The sequence below is a fragment of the Leopardus geoffroyi genome, chromosome D3, assembly GCF_018350155.1.
Source record: "Leopardus geoffroyi isolate Oge1 chromosome D3, O.geoffroyi_Oge1_pat1.0, whole genome shotgun sequence".
NCBI classification, from domain to species: Eukaryota; Metazoa; Chordata; class Mammalia; order Carnivora; family Felidae; genus Leopardus; species Leopardus geoffroyi.
This window is the reverse complement of record NC_059339.1, coordinates 29527911-29551121: the sequence shown is the minus strand read 5'-3', so window position 1 is coordinate 29551121 and position 23211 is coordinate 29527911. Positions and strand designations below refer to the sequence as shown.

The following is a 23211-nucleotide window of genomic DNA, read 5'->3' as shown; positions in this document are numbered from 1 at the left end:
AACATCTGGTAAAAATTTTTAAGTAAAATAGACACCATTGGGATTATTTAGTAATTATCACTTTAAAAGTCTCTGGGTTCACATGGTTTTAAGCGTGAGCTATTTTAAGGCACAGTTGGCTTGTAAATAAAACAGTTGAAAATCTTAGAAATAGGTGGGAAGCTGATACAACCTGAAAAGCAAACAAGCAAGCTCACAGAAGAAATGACTGTGCAGCCTGGTTCTGATCAAGTGTGGGAAATCCCTGCACATTGTAGCCCAGCCCCGGTTACACTGCTGCCCCTCTACTATTGCTCATGTCTGGACCCTCCTTTTGTAGACCCAGGTCAGACTGCTTCCCACTCCCTGGCCTGCCAATGGGTCTGATATTGTTGGCGATATTGTTTGAGCTGGTAAGATGCCTCTGACAGTAGAACCTGGAGTTGCTCTCTGGGATGATGGCCGAGTCACTTAGTTGACACTCGCACTATTGCTGGCATCTGTGCAGGCCACCTTTCTCATCTACATTTAGTGGACCTGAAATGAATCTCGTCAGCTCAAGATTGCCATTTTCCTTTGGCCCCTCTGGCCCTGTGGACCTTTTCTCCCTTGGGCCCCAGACAGCTTCTGCAAGCTTGGTTTATAGTCTGGCATACCTCTACTGAGGGCCACCTCTCCCAAGGCAGGCCCAAGAGGATGTGTGGAGAGCCTAGGTGACCTATGTTTTAATTTGGAAAATGTCTCCTGTTGTGGTTGAGCCCTTGCCACAAAGGAAAAGAAAGGAGGTCAGGGTCTCAGTGGCAATGGCCACGTGAGGGTGGGATCAGGAGAGGGTGGGAGGGCTCTGGCCTGGCCTTGTAGATAGGCAGTGCATATGGTATTGCAAAGTGATAGTTTCACTGCCAGCCAATGCTGTGCCGTCTTTGGCCATATGCAGTGACCTAGCTCCTTTCCCATTCTGAGCGGGGAGAAGGAGAAGGCCATGCCATGCATGATGAGAGGAGGATCCTTGGGCCATTCGCCACTCCTGGCTCTCACACGGGAGATGGAGGAAGGTGCTCCTGGGTGCAGGACAGTCTGAAAGTGTTTGCTGGATATGCTCAGGGTCCAGCTGATGTGCTTGGGTCTACCTACCAGATCATCAGGTCTGTCCTTTACTTGCCTTGGAAATACCTGGGGATTTTATTTCCTAAAGATAGGATATTTGTGAGCTCTGTGGAAGGGTTTTTAACATACATGTCTCCAAGGAAAACTTTAACACCAGAAGTATTAAGGATAAGGTCCTATGAGATACAGAACTTTTTATAAAGCTGCAGCAATGAAGTTACTTGAAATTTGGTGTGGATGGACAAACAGAGAAGAATAGAGAACTTTGAAATAAAGCCAAATAAATGCAGGAATTTAGTTCATGCTTAAGGGTATTGTTTCAAATTAATGGGGCTGAAATGGATTATTCACTAAAAGGAGTTGGAACAACTGGTTAGCCATCTGGAAAATGGTAAAACTGGATACCCACCTCACTCTGCCAGGCTCTACTCCAGATGGACTAAAGATTTCAGTATTTGAAAAATCATAAAAGTACTACAGGGAAGTATGGTGATTTTTTTTTTCTGCCTGTGATCCAGGACTTTAAAAGTTCTAGATATCCAGAATTGTTGAAGACATGGAGAAATAGGCTTTTTCTTGTTGGTGAGAATATCAAATACTACAATACTACAATTCACCCACATAACGTTTCTAAGCGTGCAGACCCTGATCACTTGCCTACACGCAGATGGCTGTTGTTTATTCCTTGGTGTAGGGCTTCAGAGCATGGACTTGAGCTCCACTTGCAAACTCATGGTCCTTGCTGTCACCTGACCTCATAGGGTAGTGGGAGGATTGAGATAAAACCCACGCAGTGGTCTGAGTCCTGTTGACTGCCTAGTGGGCAGTCACTGCATTAACAGCAGAACTGCAAACAGCCCCATGGTCCTATAGTGAGGAACAAGGTAAATAGAGCTGTTGTCCTGTCATAACAATCAGGATGGGCCAGATTGTGCTGCAGTAAAAACCTCCCACATCTCACCACTTACCTGTCACAGATCAGCTGGGGTGCCCTCTGCCTGTTACAAAGGAACCGTGTTGATAGGAGCTCACTGGACACATTTTTCCAAAACCACCAAGGCAAGGGAAAGACCACAGCGAACCACAAGTGATACTTGTCCCTCCTTTTCCATTCCCATGCCCAAAGGAAGCTGCCAAACCACACCTAAGTTCGAGGGATAAGCAGCTAATCCCCCCGTGAGGTGGGGCCGTCAGCATGGAGAAGATGAACAGGACGCTCAGTGGTGCAGCCATCACCGAAGTAGGGCCAGCCTTTGTCAATACCCACGGGAAGATGCCTGTTTACTAAGGCTGCATGGCTTAAACTACAGAATGTATTCCTCACGGTTCTGGAGGCTGGAAGCCCAAGATCAAGGTGTTGGCAGGGTTGTTTCTCCTGAGGTCTGTCCCCTTGACTTATGATGGCCATCTTATCCCTGTGTCCTCAAATGGTTGTCCGTCTGTGCTCTAACTCCATCTTATAAGGACACTAGTCATATGGGATTAGAGGCCACCCATGTGACCTCATTTAACCTTAATTACGTCTTTGAAGACCCTGTCTCCTAATAGAGTCACCCTCTGAGGTAGTGGTGGTCAGAACTTCAGTGTGAATTTGGGGGTGGGGGGAGGGGGAAGCACTATTTGCCCATAACAATGGCCAAGATGGATTTCTTGTTTTTCATTTTTGCTATTGCAGACAGTGTTGTGGTGAACACCCTTTGAGCATCGCTGAGTGCTGAGGTGCAGAGCCCCTCCAGGCCACAGCAGCAGGATATGCCCAGTAACGTCTGGGAACTTTTTCTTCTTCTTTCAGAAATCTTTGTGTATCTGAAGGTACAGAGACATTACCCTATACTTCCCAGTTTTAATGTTTTACCTTTTACATCGACTCTTGAGTTAGCTTGTAACTAATGGCGTGGCTCTGCTGTGGCCATGAGATGGCCAGTGATGAGCAGGGCTCCTCTGCCCACCTGTGCTGGACATGTAATCTGATGTGTGGAGCTTCTGAGTTTGGGGGCTTGTGTTTTCCACAGTGTGACCTATTCTGCCCTAACCAGTAGAGGATCCCATCTTACCTTTTCCCACGGGCACGGACCTGCCAGCATCAGGTTCAGGATGCCGTGCTGGCCCAATGTGTCCAAGGTTCCATCTTTCTCATACATACCTGGCTCTCTGGTCCAGTCTGTCCCCCACCAATTATCTAGTTTTATAGTGAGTCTTCATTATTTGGTAGAGAAACATTCCCACTACCTCCCCACCCTGTTCTTTAAATTGTCTTGTCTAATTTTAAAAACACATATTATCGTAAACACAGAGGTGGTGTGTTCCTTGCTTGGCTCCAGCAGTGGTCATTTCTTAAGCCGGGGGCGTCATGTTGGTGGACTGCCTGGCTAAGCATGCTGTCCTGGACGGCGGGAGTCTTGAGCTCACTTTCTCTTCGGGCTGTGCTTTCCTCATTTATAGATGGGTGACATGATCTCTGTTACAAGGGTGTTGACAGCCTGGGAAGAGCCCCTGGCCTGCAGGGTGCCCTTGGCAGCCCATTCCTTCTCTCCTGGCCTCAGGGGTGCACAGCCAGGGTTGGGGCCTGTGTGTGATGGGTGCTCATCCACTTGCCAGGTGGGGCCACCATACAGTGGAGAGGAGTATCCCGGGCTGCTCTCCCTCTATGTGCCTGAGCAACAGGGGGCCTGGGCTGACAGTGAGCCCACACTCTGCCACACAGGTGGCGAAGTGCAGGTGCTGTGTGGTCAGCGCAGGGATGCCTCCTGGCCACTGGGAGTGCCACATCTCAAGCCCCATGAAGTCCTGAGTACACAGTGTTGTTCACCTTGACACTTTTGCACCATAGCCAAGGTTTTCTGAAGGCCACGAGTAGGGAGGTGGGCAGCCTGTGAGGGCCTACAGGGTAGGGGAAGCCAGGAAGCATGGAGTTGGCCAGGTATCCAATCCAGGGTGCTGTCCCCTGGGAGATGGCAGCCTTTCCACCACCAAGACCCTATGTTCCTCCCCTGAAAATCAGAGTGCAAATGGGAGCCATGCATAGTGGTGGCCAGGAGGATAGCCCAGGGCCAGCACAGCTCTGCCCCTGTGCTTCCACCCTGCTCTAGGTGTCCACTTCACAATGCCCACTGTGGCCTCCTGGTCCCTGTCATTGTGTCCTGCATCCCATCCCTCTCTGGCCCGCACAAGATGCTGAACTTTGGCAAGTCTCATTTTGCTACCTGTGTAATGGAGAGAATTTCTGCCTCACATGAGCTTAGAGGCAGCAGGCCCCTCAGGACTGCATTCACTGTCCCTGGTCCTTCCCTGTCCTTCCCTTCCCTGTGAATGTGTGCACGTAGACACGTGTATGTGCACAGAACCCTACAGCCCATTCTGAGCATGCGGTGCATCTGTAGGCATGTTATTTGCACATCTGTGAGTTGGGGGGGGGCGGGCAACCTGTCATAGGAGCCTCTGTCATAGGAGCAAACACATGGATCCCTGTCAGAAAATGCATTACCACCATTGTGTTTAGGGACCCCCTCTTCAAGTGGAATCAGGTTCGGAGGAGCTGCCTGGGCATAAGCCCATGGGGGTTGGCCCCCATTCCATGCCTAAGGATGAGCGTTGTCTGGGTGCTGTTGTCAGCCCTGGGCAGCTTGCTGCTGCGGACCAGATCTCTTGGTGGAAGTGGGCCCCAGAGGCTGGCACTGGTGCATGGGAATGGTCACACTTACTGTAAAACAACAAGCTTTTCCGTGTGTTCACCACGGACAAAAATGCTGCTGGCCTTTCGTTGGCTGAGTTCCCACCCCTGCCTGTAAGTTCGTGGGGGCAGGCTGGCTGAAAATGCTTCCGAGTGGGACTTCCTTCCTGCTATCTTGCCAAGCTCCCTGGACTTGCTCCTGGGGGTGACAGGCATCCTCAGCTGCAGCTTGAGGTGCCTGTTTATGGAGCAGCCTTGCCTGCCCAGCCTGCCTGCCCTGCAGCCCCGCAGCCACCCTCCCTGGCGTTTCCTTTCGGTCCAGCAAGATTGGCCTGTCTCTCGGTCCCAAGGAGAAGTGTAACTGCTGGCCTCAGTGGCCTGGCCTCAGGAAGCCTCTGCTGGCCTTGGGGCACACTGGTCGTTCACACCTCATATACTGCAGCTGCTAGTCTGTTAGATATCACTGTGCCTTTGTCCATAAAGCTCACTCCTGCTGCCCCAGCCAGCCCAGCCTGGCCCTGCCAGTGTGGGAGCACTGGCAGAGCACCCAGCAGGGACTTGGCTGTGCTGTGGCAGGGGAGAACATGCACGCTGGTGGGAGGGTCATGCTCACCTCTACCTGGTCACCCATCATACCACGTGGGCCTTGACCCCAGCAGAGGAGCCAGGTCCCACGGGATGTGGCTGTAACTTGGCTTCTGTTGCCTTCTCCTCCAAACACGGTGGGGCCCTTCCAGAAGGGGTGCCTGCGGACCTGGGGGGAGGGGAGTGGTGAATGTCCAGACACAGTGTGGGACACTGCTGTGGTTGACTGCAGGCAAGGAGCTCCCATGGGACCTGGCACACTCCTGCTTGAGGGGGTAAATCTTCCCCCTCCGAGGAGCCAGGAATGCCTGAGCTCTGTGGGAGCAGAAGGTTTCCAGTTATGGAGCAAGTGACTTGCTGCTTTTGGACAGAACGAGAAGCTTCAGGCAAAGGATGGAGGTGGGTCAGTGTATCTCCCCGGGCCTTCAGGAGTGCAGCACCCTTGACTCTACCACAGAAGCCTGTTTCTACAGCTGTCCCCCAGATCTTGTTTGTGGACTTTCTGGTCCATGGGGAGATGTCCTGGCTGTACTTGAAGCTCAGAGGGGGTTCCTGGCCCCAGGGCTTGGCTGTTTTACCTGTGCATTCAAGAAAAAAGCCAGCACAGGACCCTGCCGGGCCTCAGGCCACCACCACCTCCTGCTCCTGGGAGATGGCTATGCCAGAGGCAAGCAGGCCTGGGACTGGCTTTTGGTCCCCTAGGGGAAGGGCTGCTGGAGGGCATGCCTTACACCCCCCTACCCCCACACCATACACACAGTGTTCCCTCAGTCGCCTGGGGAGGTGGAGATGGCCATGTTTGCGGTGTGCACTTGCTGCCCAGGGAGAAGGAGGGTGCAGGGATGGTGCCTGGCTCCCACCTCCCCCTGGACTCCGAGGCCAGGGCTATTCGTGGCTGTGTCCTCCCTCCCCTCAACCCTCCCTCCTAGGCAGGGCTGGCCGCACTGCGTCCCCGGAACCCCTCCCCAGGATCTGCATCTTTGAAGCCACGGATACTGACAGAGGATTCAATGAATCCAAGGTCACCAGTCGGGCGTTGACAGATGCCCGGCCACGATACTATTTCTGATTTAATAACCGAATGGGAGGCTGGCCCTTGGTAATAATTAGGGCTAATTACTGAGGAGGTGTTGACAGACGGGCTGAGAGGAAACAAACTACCTTTATCCCCAGGCTTAGAGTCAGATTACCAGCCCGGTGCTATCTGCCCCTCAGAAAGTAGATGCTTCAATCACTCACCGAGGCTTCAAAGGGGAAAGGGCCCTGACAATGCATAGGGTTTGGAAAGAAGCTATGAAGTGCGCCTTTGACTCCGAATAGCCAAACGGAGCCCCATTCCAGAAATGGTTTCTTTGTGAAGTTTGAGTTACCCCAGCAAACCTGCTTCCCTGGCTCGGGGCCGGGGAAGGTTGCTGTGGGCGCAGGCTGGGTTGGTGCCGGGGCTGGCCCAACCCACCCAGGTCCCTTCTAGGCTGGGCCTGTGCCTGGCAGCCCATGGGGCCCAAGCAGGGAGGTGCAGCATGCTTTCTTTGGCCCAGGGAGTGTGTCCAGTTCTTTGTGGCCATGAGCTGTATGTAATGGGATAGAGATCTTACTATCCCAGCAGAATTGCTGCTTCCCTTGTCCCCTCTGGACATGCTTTCCTAAAGCTGACATGGGCAGGTCTGGGCTCTCTGGAAGGGACTGTGCCCTTGGCCTTCTTTATGGCAGGATCACCCCTCTGGGGCCTGGGCATCATTCAGTGGGCTGCCCCCACCCCTGGCTTGAGTGGTGAGCCAATGCCGTGGAGAGATATTGACCCCCAGGAGACTCAGCAATAGGGTGACCACTTGCAAAGGGGTTATCCTAAGTTGTAGGCTGGCTTCTGATGCCCTTATGTGGACCTGCTGACTCCCCTGGGACTCCCTGCATTTCAAAGACTGTGGATGGCAGTGGTCAGAACCCCACTTCCCTGGTATGAGGCAGCAGCCCTGGGAAGTTTCCCAGTGACCTGGCCTAGACTGCCCAGGTCACTGTGTCTGTGATGTGGCTTCGAGGGGCCAGTTCTGGGATTCTTGCTATAGTCTGTCCTGATCAGGAAGGTGGGAGGGTGACAAGGCAGCACTCAGGATGGGCCTGTCCAGAGAGCATCTTTCTGGTTCCAGGTGTAGCCTGGGAAGTATAAAGTGAGTGGGTCTCTGTTCCTGCAGCCTGAAGGACCAGCCAATTCAGAAGCTTCCCACTAGGATGGCTGTATACTTCAAGGAGAGAATGAGTTGGTCAGCCTGGTGGAGAGCTGTCTTCTTTCCCTGGCATGCTACTCTGCTTCTAGAAGTAACTATGGTGCTGCTGCTGCTGCTGCTGATGGTAACAGTCATCGGCTAATTTCCTTAACTGAATACTGCTTACCTTATATTAGGGACACTAAATGAATTTAAATCTATTAGGGCACCATAATAAGATGGCGTATTATTTTAAATGGGCTAAACACTTAAAAATTGGCATTAAATCTGTTTAGAGTCACCTGAGTAGAATTAGATAGAAATTGGCTATAAGCCAGAAAAGTCTAAGCAGGAAATGGTTTTCATAGCATGTTAGTGGTAAATCAAATCAATTGTAGCTCAAGAAAAAACAGCACAATATTGTCAAATATATTATATTAAAAAAAAAACAACATTCCAGAAAATGGCCAAGAGCAGTGACCTAGTGCATGCTTGAGCCCTGTTCTCGTCTTATTAACATCTTACATTATTAGCATGGTACATTTGTCACAGTAATGACCCAATATTGGTACATCATTGTGGACTTAAGTCCCAATTTATTCAGATATTTTGAGTTTTTACCTAATGTCCTGTTTCTGTTCCAGGATCCTATCCAGGACAGTACATTACATTTAGTTGTCATGTGTCCTTAGTCTCCTCTGGCCTGTGACAGTTTCTTAGACTTTCCTTATTTTTATTATTGCCTTGACAATTTTGTGGGGTACCAGCTGGGTCTTTTGTAGAGTGTTCCTCAGCTAGGATATGTCATGTGTTTTTCTCACAGTTAGACGGGTTGTGGGTTTCTGGGAGCCAGACCTCAAAGGTAAAGTGCCGTCTCATCACATATTAATGGTACATGTTGTCAAAATGACATCACTGTTGATGTTGACCTTGGTCACCTGGCCGAGGTAGTGGTTGTCAGGTTTCCTTTCTGTTAAAGTTATTCTTTTCTCTCCCTTTGCAGACTGTCCTCTTAGGACGGCAGTCAGTATGTGCAGTCCCTGCGTCAGGGGTGGGAATTCTGTTCCACATCCTTGAGGGCGGAATATCCATACAAATTATTTGGAATTTTCCTGCATGCAAGATTTGTCTGCTCTCTCCTGTTTGTCTATTTCTTCAGTCCTTTTATTATATCAGATTGAACTCCTAAGTATCTGTTATTAATATGATCATTATTATGAAATGTACTTACAGTGAGTCGTAACACCTGCGCACACCAGCACGTCCACAATCCTGACATGGAAACTGATCCATTACCTCAGAACTTTCCTCCTGCTCCCCCTCGGTAGTCAGCCTGTCTCCCCACCCCTGGCCCCTAGCCACTGCCCATCTGTGCTCTCTACCTTGTTGGGCCTTTTCTGGAATGCCATATAACTAGGCTCATGCCATATGTAACCTTTCACTCACCATAATTCTCTGGAGAGCCATCCGTTTAGTTGTGTTTTTCAATAGTTTGTTCCTTATTATTGCTCAAGAGTATTTTGTTCACCCATGGTTGGACCTCTGGGGCAGTATGAACAGAGCTGCTATAAACATTCATGTGCAGGCTTTTCTTTGCACATAAGTTTTCATTTCTGTAGAGTAAACACCTAGGGGTAGGATTGCCAGGAATATGATACACATATATTTTATTTTGTAAGAAACTACCTAACTGTTTTCCAGAATGCTGGTACCACTTTACATCCTTACAAACAATATATGAGAATTCTATTCCACATTCCTGTCAGCACTTGGTTTTGTCAGATTTTCTTCTTTATTGTAGCCATTTTAGTAGTTTGTGGCCCTAAGTTCCATTTCATCTAAGTTGTTGAGTTTTTGTGCATTGAGTTGTTAATAGCATTTCCTTACTGCCCTTTTAATGTTGCTGGTGTGTCGGTGTCTCGAGTGATAATCCTTCTTTCATGAGGATAGTTTGTTTCTTTCCCCCTTTTTTGTGGTTGTCAGTCTAGATAGAGATTTATCAATTTTATGAATCTTTTTTAAAGAACCAATCTCAGGGCACCTGGGTGGCTCAGTCGGTTGAGCATCTGACCCTTGATTTCAGCTCAAGTCATGATCCCAGGGTTGTGGGATTGAGCCCTGAGTTGGACTTCGTACTGAGCATTGGAGCCTACTTAAGATTCTCTCTCCAGAGGGAATGAGCCCCTCTCCCCCACTCATGTGCTCTCTCTGTCTCTCTAAAATAAAATTAAATAAATAAAGAGCCAATCTCTGATTTTGTCGATTTTTCTCTGTTGCTTTACTATTCTCTGTTGTATTCGTTTCTGCTCTATCCTTATTATTTTCTTCCTTTGGTTTGCTTTGGGGCTTATTTTGAGCCTTTTTTTCTAGTTTCTTAAGGTGCACACTGGGTCATTGATTTGAGACCTTTCTTTCTTTCTAATGTGGGCGTTTTTATAAAGTGATCTCTACACCCAGCATGGGGCTTGAACTCATGACCCTGAGGTCAAAAGTCTCATGCTCTACCAACTGAGCCATCCAGGCACCCCATATGTAGACATTTAATGCTATAAATTTTCCTCCATGCCTCACTTTAGCTGCATCCTACAAATTTTGATTATTTTGGTTTTCATTTTTATTGCATGTAAAATACTTTCTAATTTCTCTTGACTACTTCTTGGACCAATTGGTTATTTAAAAGTGTATTATTCATTTTCCAAATATGTGGAGATTTTCCATTTACCTTTCCACTATTGATTTCCAGCTTAATTCCATAACGTTAGAGAATATATTTTGTATGCTTTTGTTTCTTCTTCATTTTTTAAGGTTTTGTTTTATGATCTGGGATATGGTCTATCTTGATGAATATTGCATGTGCATTTGTGAAGAATGTGTTTTTCTGTTAGATAGAGTGTTCTCTTAATGTCAACTAGGTCATGTAGGTAGATAGTATTAGTCAGGGTTCTGTATGACTTTTTGGCCACTTACTCAGCTAATTACTAAGGACGTGTTTAAGTCTCCAGCTATAATTACATATTTGTTTATTTCTGCTTTCAGTTGCATCAGTTTTTCCTTCATGCATTTTGAAATTCTGTCATTAACTGAGTACATATTTAGCACTCTTAATATCTTCTTGATGAATTGATACCTTTTATTTTTATGTATCCTTATCCCTGATGATATTCCTTTCTCTGAGGTCTACTTTCCATGATATTAATATATTTTATCCAACCAACTTTCTCTTATTGTACATATAGTAATTCACTTTCATCTTTTTACTTTTAATCTGTGTTTTTATATTTAAGGTGGGTTTCTGCCAGATAACTTATAGTTGGATCTTTTTTTAAATAGCTTATCATTGTTGGATCTTATAATTAACACGTTGAGAGCATTTTTATTTATTATAATCATTGATATGATTCTATTTTGGTCTACCGTTTTGTTATTTTCTCTTTTTCCTCTAGTTTTTTGGTTCCCCTCTCCCTGTTTCCTGTTTCCTTATGAATTATTTAAATATTTTCAAATACTCTTGTTTAAATTTTTCTATTGGCTTTGGCTGTATCTCTTTGTATTATATACTATGTTTTTAATGGTTGCTCTGGAGATTGCAGCGTACATTCTCAACCTTTCACAGTCTTCTTAGAGTTAATTTTTTTTTTTTCATTTCAAGTAAAATATCAAAGCCTTACAATCATATAGGTCCTCTTACTCTCCTGCCTTCATGTGATAGCTGTCATACTGAAAACCCCACCAGACAGTGTTATTTTAGTAATATACATGTTCACTTAAGGGGTGAAATTTTGCTTTTATATTTACCCAGATATTTACTGTTTGTCTTCCTCTGCCTTCTTGAAGGCCCATATTTCTTTCTGGTTCTCATTATTTTTGAGCTGTAGAACCTCATTTAGTATTTCTTTTAGGCTATATCTGCTGGTGAGAAATTCTCTTTGTTTTCCTTCATCTGAGAATATTTTTGCCTTCATTCCCAAAAGAGAATTTACTGGATATGGAGGGTTTTTTTTTTTTTTTCCTTTTAATACTTTAAAGACACCCCACCGTTTCCTGGCTTCTGTGGTTACTGATGAGAAATCCACACTAATTCAGATTATTATTTCCCTATGTATGTGTCATCAATGTTGAGTTATTTTTCTTTATTATTTTCAACAGTTTAATTATGATGTGTTTGAATGTAGTTTTTATCCTGCTTATGGTTCATTGAGTCCTTAGATCTATAAATTTTTGTCTTTTCTCAAATTTGTAAAATTTCAGGCAGTGATTTATTCAAGTAATTTTCCTGCTCCATTTCTTTCTCTTCTTCTCAGACTTCAGTGACACAAATGTCAGACCTTTTACAGTTATTTCACAAGTCACTGAGGCTCTAATCATTTATTTCAATCGTTTTCTTTTCTGTCTTCATATTGGATAATTTCTGTTAATCAATCTTCATGTTCATTGGCTCTTTCCTTTGTCATCTCCCATTCCATATTGAATTTTTTTGTTTCAGATTATTGTATTATTTGGTTTTGACATTTCCTTTAAAAAAAACTACCCTTTTAAAAATGTTTATTTAGGGGCGCCTGGGTGGCGCAGTCGGTTAAGCGTCCGACTTCAGCCAGGTCACGATCTCGCGGTCCATGAGTTCGAGCCCCGCATCGGGCTCTGGGCTGATGGCTCAGAGCCTGGAGCCTGTTTCCGATTCTGTGTCTCCCTCTCTCTCTGCCCCTCCCCCGTTCATGCTCTGTCTCTCTCTGTCCCAAAAATAAATAAACGTTAAAAAAAAAAAAAATTAAAAAAAAAAAAAATGTTTATTTATTAATTTAAGAGAGGGAGAGAGCGTGCATGCAAGCCAGGGGAGGGGCAGAGAGAGAGGAGAGAGAGAATCCCAAGCAGGCTCTGCTCTGTCAGTGTGGAGCCCAGCACAGGGATCAGTCCCACACACCGTGAGATCATGACCTGAGCTGAAATCAAGAGCTGGACGCTTAACTGACTGAGCCACCCAGGTGCCCTAAAAAAATTGGCCCTAAAAAAATTCTATTTCTCTGTTGAGAACTTTACTTCTGTTCATTTCAAGTGTGTTTACCTTTGCTGTATGGAACATAATCCTAAAAGTTGCTTTAGAATCCTTAATGATACTCCCAACATCTGAATCGTCTCAGGGTAGGCATCTATAAGTTGTCTTTTCCCATGAGAACTGGTCTCATTTCCTAGTTCCTGGTATGTTGAATAATTTTGTATCGTATCCTAGACATGTCCTGGTTGAGTATTACTTTGGGCCCTCTGGAGAATGTTGAGTTTTATATTAGCAGGCAGTCAATCCAGTTAGAATTGCCACACAATTCTGTCTTGCCCTTTGTGGGCTATGGTTTTAATCTCTTTTCAATTTTCAAACCTTTTGAGGTGTTCCTTTGGGTCCGTCCCAGGCTTATGAATCTCAGCAGTGAGCCTGGGACTTTTGTGGGTTCATTCACAGAATTGAGAGACCTTTTTCTTTAGCTCTTTCCTCTCTGCAATTCTCCCTCCCTCCCCTGCCCCCCACTCACACTCCATCCTGCAGGATTCTCTCTCTGGCCAAAAGGACAGAAGTTTCTCTCAGAGTCATTTCTCCCACACAGTTCTATGTCTGGGGCCCATTCTTGGGGCAGTGCTGAGAGAGAAAACAAACCATCAGGGATTTCCTCTCACATTCTTTAAACTCTTTGTAAAGTTGTTAGTCTAAGTTTTAGCCACTGCTGCATGGCAGCTATGCAAGCTGGGCCTATCCTCAAGGCAGTGCCTCAAGACATAATAATAAAAACAGAAAACTCATCCCCATACAGGTCACTTCTCCAGAGTTTTGCCTCCAAAGTCTGTCTGCTATTGTTCACTTTTCAAAATTTTTAGGTAATTGCTCCTCATATTTTGTCTGGAGTTTTTATAGTTGCGGTCAGCCAGAGAGAGAAAGGCTATAGTGAGCTTATGCATCCTGGACAGAATCTGTCAAAGTAGTTTCAATTTACATTTCTGCATGAGTGATGTTAAGCATCTTTTTATATGTTTAAGGGCCATTTTCATTTCTTGTGTATGTGAATTCATGTCTTTTGCCTATTTGGTCTTTGGACTTTACTTAATTTTGAAGATTTCTATGTATTTTATCTTACTTTATTTTTTGAGAGAGCAAGGGAGGGTCATAGGGAGAGAGAATCTGAAGCAGGCTCTACACCTAGCATGGAGCTCGACTCGGCTTGATCTCATGACCTTGAAATCATCACCTGAGCTGAAATCAAGAGTTCGACACTTACCCAACTGAGCCCTCAGGTGCCCCAAAGATTTCTGTATATTTTAGAAATATTAGAATTTTATCTCTTTTGACATGGAAAACATTTTAAGTTTATTAGGTATTTTATCTTCTAAGTTGGTATTATGAATGGACTTTTCTTTAACAGGTTACTGTTTGGGCATAAGGAAGCTATTGAGTTCTCTTTGTGAGTTTTTTTCCTGCTACCATACTAAAGTTTTTTTTTTTGTTTTTTTTTTAATGTTTGACTCTATTTTATGTTTGATTATCTAAGGTTCTCATGTATATCATCATGTTATCAGGAAAATAATTTAATGTTTTCTTTTCTAAGTCATATGCCTTTAATTGATTTTTCTTATTTAATTGCATTGGTTTAAACCTCCAGTGCAGTGTTGAATAGTAGTATAGATGTTGGGTATTCTGATCTTAGAGGAAATACCTCCAGTATTCCTTCATAAAGTAATGTCTGTAGAACTAAGGAGGGGATTTTGTGTGTGTGTGTGTGTGTGTGTGTGTGTGTGTGTGTGTGTGTATTTTAGTCATTTTTAGTCAGTTTCTATTTGATTAGGTGTTTTAGTAAAAAATGGGTATTGAGGGGTGCCTGGGCGGCTCAGTTGGTTGGGCGGCCGACTTTGGCTCAGGTCGTGATCTCGTGGTCCTTGAGTTCGAGCCCCGTGTCGGGCTCTGTGCTGACAGCTCAGAGCCTGGAGCCTGTTTCAGATTCTGTGTCTCCCTCTCTCTGACCCTCCCCCGTTCATGCTCTGTCTCTCTCTGTCTCAAAAATAAAAATAAATGTTAAAAAAAAATTTTTAAAAATGGGTATTGAATACTGTCAAAGGCTTTTTTTTCGCATCTATGGAGATAATTATATGATTTTTCTCACTGATTTATTAATATGTTGTATGACATTAATGGATTTTCTAATTGAGCTAACCTTGCATTTCAAGGATAAATTCCACTTGGTCATCATGTATTATTTCTTTAATTTGATGTTATATTTTGTTTGCTAATATTTTACTATTTTTGCATGATATTCCTAAGTTATACTGGTCTCTACTTTCCCTCTGGTCAAAGCTTTAAATATATCTCATGAATTCTGGTTTACAGTGTTTTTCATTGTCATTTTTAAAATTTGTGGATTAAGTACTTCCCCTTTTACCTAAAATCTATTGTTTAATAAATGTTTAAAAAAATTTTTATGTTTATTCATTTTTGAAAGACAGAGAGAGACAGAGCACAAGCAGGGGAGGGGTGGAGAGAGAGGGGGACACAGAATCAGAAGCAGGCTTCAGGCTCTGAGCTGTCAGCACAGAGCCCGACACGAGGCTCGAACTCACGAACTGCGAGATCATGACCTGAGCCAAAGTCAGATGCTCAACCGACTGAGCCACCCAGGCGCCCCACGTTTAATAAATGGTTTTAAATTTTTAGTTGGGAGGACACTTTAGTTTTTATTTTGTTAATTTCTAGTTTGTGCTGTGGTTATAGTATATGTTTATAATATTTCTTTTTAATGGAAATTACTGGTATTTTCTTTGTGACCCAATAGACAATTTTTACACATGTTCATGTGCACTTAAGAAGAAGATGTAGTCTCTGTTAGCAGAGTGTAAAGTTCCATATGGATCCATAATATTTACCTCATGGAGTCTTCTATCTCCTTACTTAGTATCATCCACTTGATAATGACTTGTACTGAGAGTAGTAGTATATCATGTTTTCCAATTATTGATGAGTTTTTTCTGTGACTCTTTACATTTCCTGTAGTTTCTGTTTTATAAAGGTAGTGTTTCTGTTGTTTAGCGCATAGATATTCACAGCTATCATATATTCATTGTGAATTGCAGCTTTCAGTATTGGAAAGTATCTGGGTTTGTCAATTCTAATGCTTTTCAGCTAAAATTCAACTTTGTTGACATCTGTATTTCAACTCCTGCTTTTTTTAGTTTCTTTTGCCTGAAATACCTTTGTCCATCTCTAATTTTAGCCTTTTAGAATCACTTTAACTTTTGCTTATTAACTTTATAATCTGAGTATGGTTTTTCATCAGATATATGTGTCATGAATATTTTCTCCCTGTCTATAGCCTCATTTTTTACACCCTTAATGTCTCTTGATGAGAATTAGGATTTTGAGTTTCATCCATGTGAGACTGGAGTTTATACAGTTTCAATTTTGTGGAATAGTCTATTGTATGAATATATCAATTCTATCCTGTTCTGCAGTTGAGGGCCATTTGAGTTGTTTCTAGTTTTTATTAGCATGCATAATATTGCTATGAACATTCTTCTACAAATCTCTCCTTGTACACATGTGAGAATTTCTTTAGTGTGTTTATCTAAGAAAGGGGACTGTTGCATCATAACGTGTGCAAACTAATCCCAGATTGTTTTCCAAAGTGATTCTTTCAGTTTATGCTGCCGGTAGCATGGTAAAGGTTTCTAGTTGTCCCACATTGTAGTCCACATTTGACAGATTGTTTAATTTTTTGCTAATCTGCTAGGAGTGTAATTCTATCACACTGGTTTTGACAAGCATTTCCAAGATTAGGTTAAACATCTCTTTCATATGTTTATTAGCCATTTATGTTTCTTATGAAATATCTATTCAAATTCTTTTGCTTATTTTCCTTTTTGCTGTTTGCTTTCTTCTTGATCTATGTGTTCCTTATTCTGGTTATGAGTCCAGGGCAGATTTATCTTCCTTCCCCTCATCTAGAGTGCTTTTATAATTGTAAACCTACAGAAGAGCTGCAAGTGTAGCAGAGTAAATACTTGCATACTCTTCACTTGTGTTCACCACTTGTTAACATGTTGCCACATTTGAAAACAATGTGCAGACATCATGATGTTTCACCCTTGCAACACCATTGCCTGAGAATAAGGACATTCTTCTCCATAAAATACCACTGTCCTGCTGCCCAAGAAAATTAACAATAATTCCATATTATCTGTAGCCCATATTCGCATTTTCCCATTTGTCACCAAAATGTCCTTGATAGCCCCCACCTTTTTTGATCTAGAGTCTAATCAAGGTTCACCTGTTAGATTTGGTCACGATGCCTCTAGTCTCTCAATTTAGAACACTCACCCTGCTTTTTGCTCTTGTTTTTTCTCTTGATCTTGACCTTTATGATAAGTCTGAGCTAGTTATCTTGCCCAGTATCCCATAATCTAGATGTATCTGATTGTTTTCTGCAGGTTGTTGGCACAGATGTACAGGGATGGTGCCGTGTCTTCTGGCATCACCTCAGGAGATAAGTGATGCTGGTTTGTTTACAATTGGCGGTGCCAGCTTCGATCTCATGGTGAAGGTGGTGACAGCCAGATGTCTCCATTGTTAAGGAACATTCTCCTTCTGTGATCAGTAAATAATCTGTAGTGTAATACCTTGGCACAATGTAGATCTCCTGTTTCCCAACAACCTTTCACCTGCCTGTATCTTTTTTCAAATCTGAGTGGTGATTTTATGCTCTCAACTTGGAATTTTAGCTCCCTCTTTTTATTTCTTTAAGAGCATTAAATATCCCTGTTTTATATGCCTGAATGCTTTGTGCACTAGAGGTCTAGTTCTGCCTCTTGTTGTTTCTCATGGCTCTCACTCATGGTGCAATTTTTCCTTTTTTGTTTCTATGAGTTTTAATTACTTGCATTTCATAGGGCTTTGTCTATGAATTCATTCAGGCCGGTGTTGAAGGTGGGCTCCTTCTGAGAGACATTTACAGACTGAAGTTTTGAGGACCTCCCAAGGTGGTGTAAATTAGGACTAAACCCTGGGAGCTGGCATTATTCTGGCAACTCTGGTTGTAGGTTTACTTCTGGTTCAGTCTAACACTGAGAATTTAGCCTTGTGGGGGGTCTCATCTTTATGGAGATACTCCTATGAGATTGCCCACTTTGGGAGAGCCCTAGCATTGTCTTTCATCGATTCAGAGGCCTTGCTTGAGAACCAGAATTCTGGGTCACTAATGTAGCAAATGCCCTCAGGGCAGGCACCAACTGGGGGCTCCGCAGACCTCACTAGGTTTAATTCCACTGAAGTGTTGGGCCTGTGAAGGTTCTAAACTTTTTCTGTTGTTGTTGTTGTTGTTTGTTTTTACCAGCTTAGTGATGTACTGAAGATTTTGGTTTTTTATTTTATTAGCATTTTTAGTTGTTTTGTGGGCATCTATCCTGCCAGGTAGTAGTGCTTCCCTAGTCTGTGCTGGTTATGGAATTCTTAGTGCCTCTTGGGGCTGCTGGAGCTGTTCTAGGCACACGTGTGGGAGGACTTGGGGTCCTCTTTGAGGCACTCCCAACATCCTGTGTAGCCTGTCCTTATACTCCCAAGCAGGCAGGACCCGGTTGGCGGGGACAGGCAAGAGCAGTGCATGGGTATCTATCTCTGGGTGGTGGCTCCCCTGCTTGGGCTCACTTCATGCTGTTTTTGATTCCAAGCTTCTTCTGGGACCAGTGGCTCTGGGGCAGTAAAAGGAAAGGATTCTGTGACTGAGTGGGACCTGTTTGCAGGTTAGGCTGTGGGGCACACAGAGGTAGGGACCCGTGGTCTTTGGGTACCAGCTTCTCCCCTGGCCCTGCCTCTTCTGTGTTTGCCAGTCACTGGTTGGTTGTGTGTTCTACTGCGCACACCCCCCCAGGAGGGGCGTCCTTGGGTCCCTGTGGCTGCTGCACCTGCCCAAGGTACACATGGCTTTGTGGGACGGTAAGTTCCAAATGTAGCCCTGATGCCTTTCCACATGGGACACTGCTCCCGCCCCTGCCCTTGCTGCTGTCCACACCAGGAAGGAGGGTCTGGGGCCCCTCTCTGTGTGGATGACCCTATGTAAGCCCTGCCAGACTGCTGCTTCTAAGATGGGATGCAGGGGGGCGCTGTCATCCTCCATCCATGGGCCAAGGGCCTGAGGGGCTTTCAGGGGGGTGGGGGAGTGGGGGGTTCATAACATCAGTTGGAAAGGCTGTCAGAGTTGCGCAAATTGTGTCAGATTGTCTTTCTTTTTAATTTTGAAAAGAATGTGTCTCTCTTTGACATCTCGAGGAGCAGGCAGAATCCGAAGTTGTGCTCAGTGGATTAAGTTTCATGTTCCTTTGCCCTCTGGGAGGAAAAGACAAGTGACAGAACAGGGAAACGAAGCAGCAGCGGGCGGCTGGTATCACGCACTGGTGTTGCACAAGGGGCTGTGGCCTCCGCTCCGGGCGGCCCAGTGCCAGGGAAGATAGGATAACGCGATTATTCTCAATTAGATTAATAAAGAATAATTAGATGTCATAAATCAAGTAATCATAGGATATTGTCATGGGAAAAATATGTAGCTAGAATTAATTAGTTTTCAAATAAAGCATTTATTTTAATTGCTTGAAATGATGGAGCCCTTAATTGCCGATGCATCATTTTGGCCTGAACATTTTGGTTGTTGTAACAACGTGACGGGTTTGTTCCCTGCAGTTCTGGGGAAACAATAGAGGAGAACTTGATTTCATCACCTCAGACTGAGCCTTGTGCTGGTGAGGTTCTGGAAACTCCCATCAGGCCTCAGGCAGGTGGCAAGTGTGGGCTGGGCTTCGGCTGGCACTGCCCAAGGCCCCCGTGCTGTCTATGAGTGTGTGTGTGAGTATGTGCATGCATGTGCATGCGTGTGTATGTACATGTGAGTGGATGTGAATGTGTGTGCCTCCTGTGCATGTACGCAAGCACGCACTTGAACATGGTGTGTGTGCAAGTCGGGACTGTACCGTGGGAACCTGCACAGAAGTGGCCTGGAGGACTCCAAGGCCTGGACTGTGGGGTGGAATGCTCCCCACTCCCTAGCACCTAGGGACCAGGGCTTTTCTGGTGGGTTGATGTGCATTAGCAGGGTTCTCCATTCTTGGGTTTTTCCAAATCTGAGATCCTGGAGCTGATCAGCTATTCTTGCAGAGCAGGCATAGCACAGACAGTCAGTAGCTTCTGAGGATCCAATAGCTGCTCCTCGGAACTTGTCCCAAGCCCACCTGCTTGAGGGTAGCCTAGCAGGGTTTGTAGCCCCAGCCCAGAAGCATCTCCAGGCAGCTTACCTGTCCCACAGCAGAGCAGGGGCCATGGGTTGTGGAGCAGTGTGGGGTCAGGTTCTTCTGCCCACAGGAGGTTGTCCTTATGTTTGAGAAGAGTCATTTGGTTTTCAGCCAAAGGTGAGAGGGGCTTTTAGAGTGAAAACCCTAAAAAAGAAAGAAGGAAAGAAACAAACAAACAAACAAACAAACAAACAAGGATTTGGCTATTTGTAAGGCACATTCCGAGGGACCCCTTCCTTCTCTTTGAAACCCCTCGATGAAGGCAGGATGGAGCTGTAGAGTGGCTTCCTGGGGTCTCTCACCATTAAGGGTAAGCATCTGCCCCTTCTTGGCCCTGGCCCTGTAGTCTCTGCTGTGGGTCATTAGGATCTCAGCCCCCAGCCCTACTTCCAGCCCTCACATGGGCCAGGCCTCAGCCAGCCTGGTGCTGGCAATGGCCTCCTGCCGGGTCTGTGCAGCCTTTCCCAGGTTCCTATGGTCTCCAGAGGCTCGGGTCACTGACCGCCTTGTGCTGCCTTGGTGACTTGGAGCCCCCTGGTTTGCAAGTCCCCAGCTGCCTTGACGGTGGCATTTCTTAGGTGTTTTGAACCTTTTGCTTAATCAAGCTACTCCTGGCTCTATTCTGACGGGAGAGAGAGAACGAAAGGGTCTGGGATGGTTTCAAGGAGGGGGGGTACACAGGGCTTCGCTGTTAAGGGTGTGGATGAAGCAGTGCCTGGACTGATCTGCTGGAGAAACCCATGCCTCTCTTGCCTCTGCTCCTGCGCATTTGCCTGTCCTCAGCCTGCAGCCCTCTCCTGCATGGGCCTCCTCCGTCCTTGGCCTAGAACCCTCTCTAACCTCTGGCATAGGCCAGAGCCCCCTCCTGGAGGAATGCTGTCTTCTCTGCTCTTGTCCTTTTCCCTGCCCCAATTCCTCTGGTGGCTGTGGCTGTGGCTGTGGCTGCTGCAGTGGTCGGGTGGCCTCCTCCCTGATGGGCAGGTTGGGAAGTGTCTCAGAGCCCAGCAGGAGAGGCCCTCCTGATGAAGTTACTACAGTTCCCCAGCGGTCTGCTCCTGGACTTTCCCTTTCAACCTTCAGCCTGGCCTGGGACCTGCCCCTTGGTCATTGGGGCAGGTCACTTCTGGTCCAGCAACCACCCCTGTACCATCACTGGGGCAGGCTCAGGCGGGGACACAGGGAGGCTTCTTCTTTCAGGTGGGTGGGCCCCAGCAGGCTTTAAACATAGGACCAGTGATTTGAGGAAGGGTCACTCATCTGTGATATCAGTCCTCCAGGGGAGTGGCAAGGTGACTCAGTCTCTTGCCCCTTGCCCACACACCAGTGCCCAAACCACTCTGCCCCTTTGTGGCAGCATGCCACTTCAGGCCTGGGTCTGAGTGGCCTGGGGCAGCTCACCAGATCAGTCTCTGCCCTAGTTTCACCAACAGTAAATGGGGTGCTGCCTTCTCGAAGGGTGGTTGTGCAGGCCTTCAGGACCCAGCAGGTGGTATATTTTAGCACACGTGAGGGAGAGGGCCCTCTCCATCTTTGGATCCTGCTTGCCCAGGGACCCCACACACCTCTTGTCTGTCCATTGGTTCATCCCTTCAGTATACACTTGCTGAGCAGCTGCTATGTTCTTGGCCAGGCCTGTGGTCTGGGGGGAGCAGACCAGCGTGGCCCCTGTTCTTGCTGCGGGGCCTAGGTGGGCAACATGTCCCGGCATGTCTTTGCCCCGTTGCAGGGAGGAGAGGAGATGGGCCTCGTGAGGGAGGAGGGAGACTGAATTTGCAGGATTCAGCTAGGTCCAGAGATGAGACTGGGTGTGTGGAGAGCCCAAGTGAGGAGGAGTCTTCCCTGACTAGAGCAGTGCTGCTGCAGCCAGTGGGGTCCAGGGAGCCAGAGGTTACAGCCGGTGGGTGGACAGGGAGGCCTGGAGGCCAGTGGCTGGCTCTACGCAGGACACTGAGGGTAAGAGTGGCCTCAGAAGGGTGTGGGTGCCATGGTGCCCACCCAGAGACAGTATAGGTTGGGGCCACGGTGATGCCATTTGAGTGTAGAGGCCAATAGGCAGGATGGAAGACAGGCTGAAGGAGGTGGGCAGCATCCAGGGGGGCTCCTACTGACTACCTTCCTTAAGGATGACAGGTGTGTCACTTACACCCTCCCTTGGTCCCCAGGTAACTGCACCTCCTCCCAGTATGGCAGCCTCGCCGCTCCCACCGCCAGACCCGCGGTTTGTCCTCCGAGGTACCCAGTCGGCAGTACACGCGCTGCATTTCTTCGGAGGAGCCGAAGAGCAGGGGCAGCCGCTCCTCCTCTCAGGGTGAGTAGCTGCGGTCCCAACCTAACCCCAGGGGTTAGCCCAGGGTGAATTCAGAAGGTGGTGGGCTAGCAACGAGCCCGGTGCTCAGTTGGGGGTCCTAATGAAGGGCTCAGGCTGCCCATCACTCGGGCAGACTGCCCTTTCAGAGCCCACTCGACAAGCTGTCCCTTGGGCCCGCCCCCCTCGGAGGAGGTAGGAACATGCCCTCTCTGTTATAGACACCATCCAGTTTACAGTGTCGATGGAGCTCCCCCATTCCTCTCCAGAGAAGTAGGCTCTGCCTGAGGGACTCTCTGCCCACCATCCTTGGAAAAGGAGCACTGTGCCATTTTTACCCTTAGTTCACATGTACAGCCATCACCTAAACGAAAACCCAACAACGGAACGTCTGGTCCACCAGCTGGGTGGTTTCCAGGCCAGCCCTACAGAGCATGCTGGGAATGTCCTCCACTGACGCCTCTTCCTGAGTCTGTGCTTGCACTTGTCAGAACAGATCCCTGAGTGGGCTGGTGCACATCTGGAGCCTGCAGACACGGAGGGCGGTTGCTACCCTGGACGGCCATCGGGGCCAGTGTGTAACCTGGCTGCATTCATTGCCCCAAGGGCACCAGCTCCTCAGGTGGGTCTTGGTGGCGGTGAGTGCAGTCCCAAAGGAGTTAAGCTGTGGCTTTCACCAGGGGCCAAGAGCTTGCCAGTGGAGGCTCTTGGGGTTTCCCCCAGCTGCCAGGCAGCCCCTCCCAGTGCGGAGCAGTGTGACCTCTGCCCTTGGTCTGCCCTGAGACTGTAGGTGGGCTGGGTGCCCATCACTGCAGCGTCTGTGACCACTGCGCTATTCAAGCAGGTGCCCACTGAGATGATGAACACAGAAAGCAGCTCTGTCTACAGCCCCACACCTCCCTGGCCTGAGCAGGCCTCTCCAGGGGCAAGAGCTGAGGGCTCAATGGCTGAGCCCAAGGCATCTCCTTAGAGGAGCTTCAGCTTCCCTTCCCCAGGGCTCTGGTGTCACAGCGGCTGCTTTGATGGGTGGCCACCTTCCCACGAGGTGGCTAGGACTGGTCACC

At 46.8% G+C, this 23211-nt stretch overlaps 1 protein-coding gene and 1 non-coding gene across 3 annotated transcripts in view; one reads left to right on the top strand and one right to left on the bottom strand.

Moving 5' to 3' along the window:
- The window catches only part of GNB1L (G protein subunit beta 1 like), a 68749-nt gene that overhangs the window by 5103 nt on the left and 40435 nt on the right, over window positions 1–23211 (top strand). For both annotated transcript variants that reach the window (XM_045459365.1, XM_045459366.1), the window contains exons 2-3: window positions 22005–22150; window positions 22644–22769. In XM_045459365.1, coding sequence (XP_045315321.1) covers window positions 22026–22150; window positions 22644–22769 — 251 coding nt within the window. In that variant the 5' untranslated portion in view covers window positions 22005–22025. The remainder of the gene's footprint in view (window positions 1–22004; window positions 22151–22643; window positions 22770–23211) is intronic.
- On the bottom strand, window positions 9993–10065 carry TRNAK-UUU. The gene has a single exon. It is a non-coding gene; the product is annotated as a tRNA-Lys (tRNA).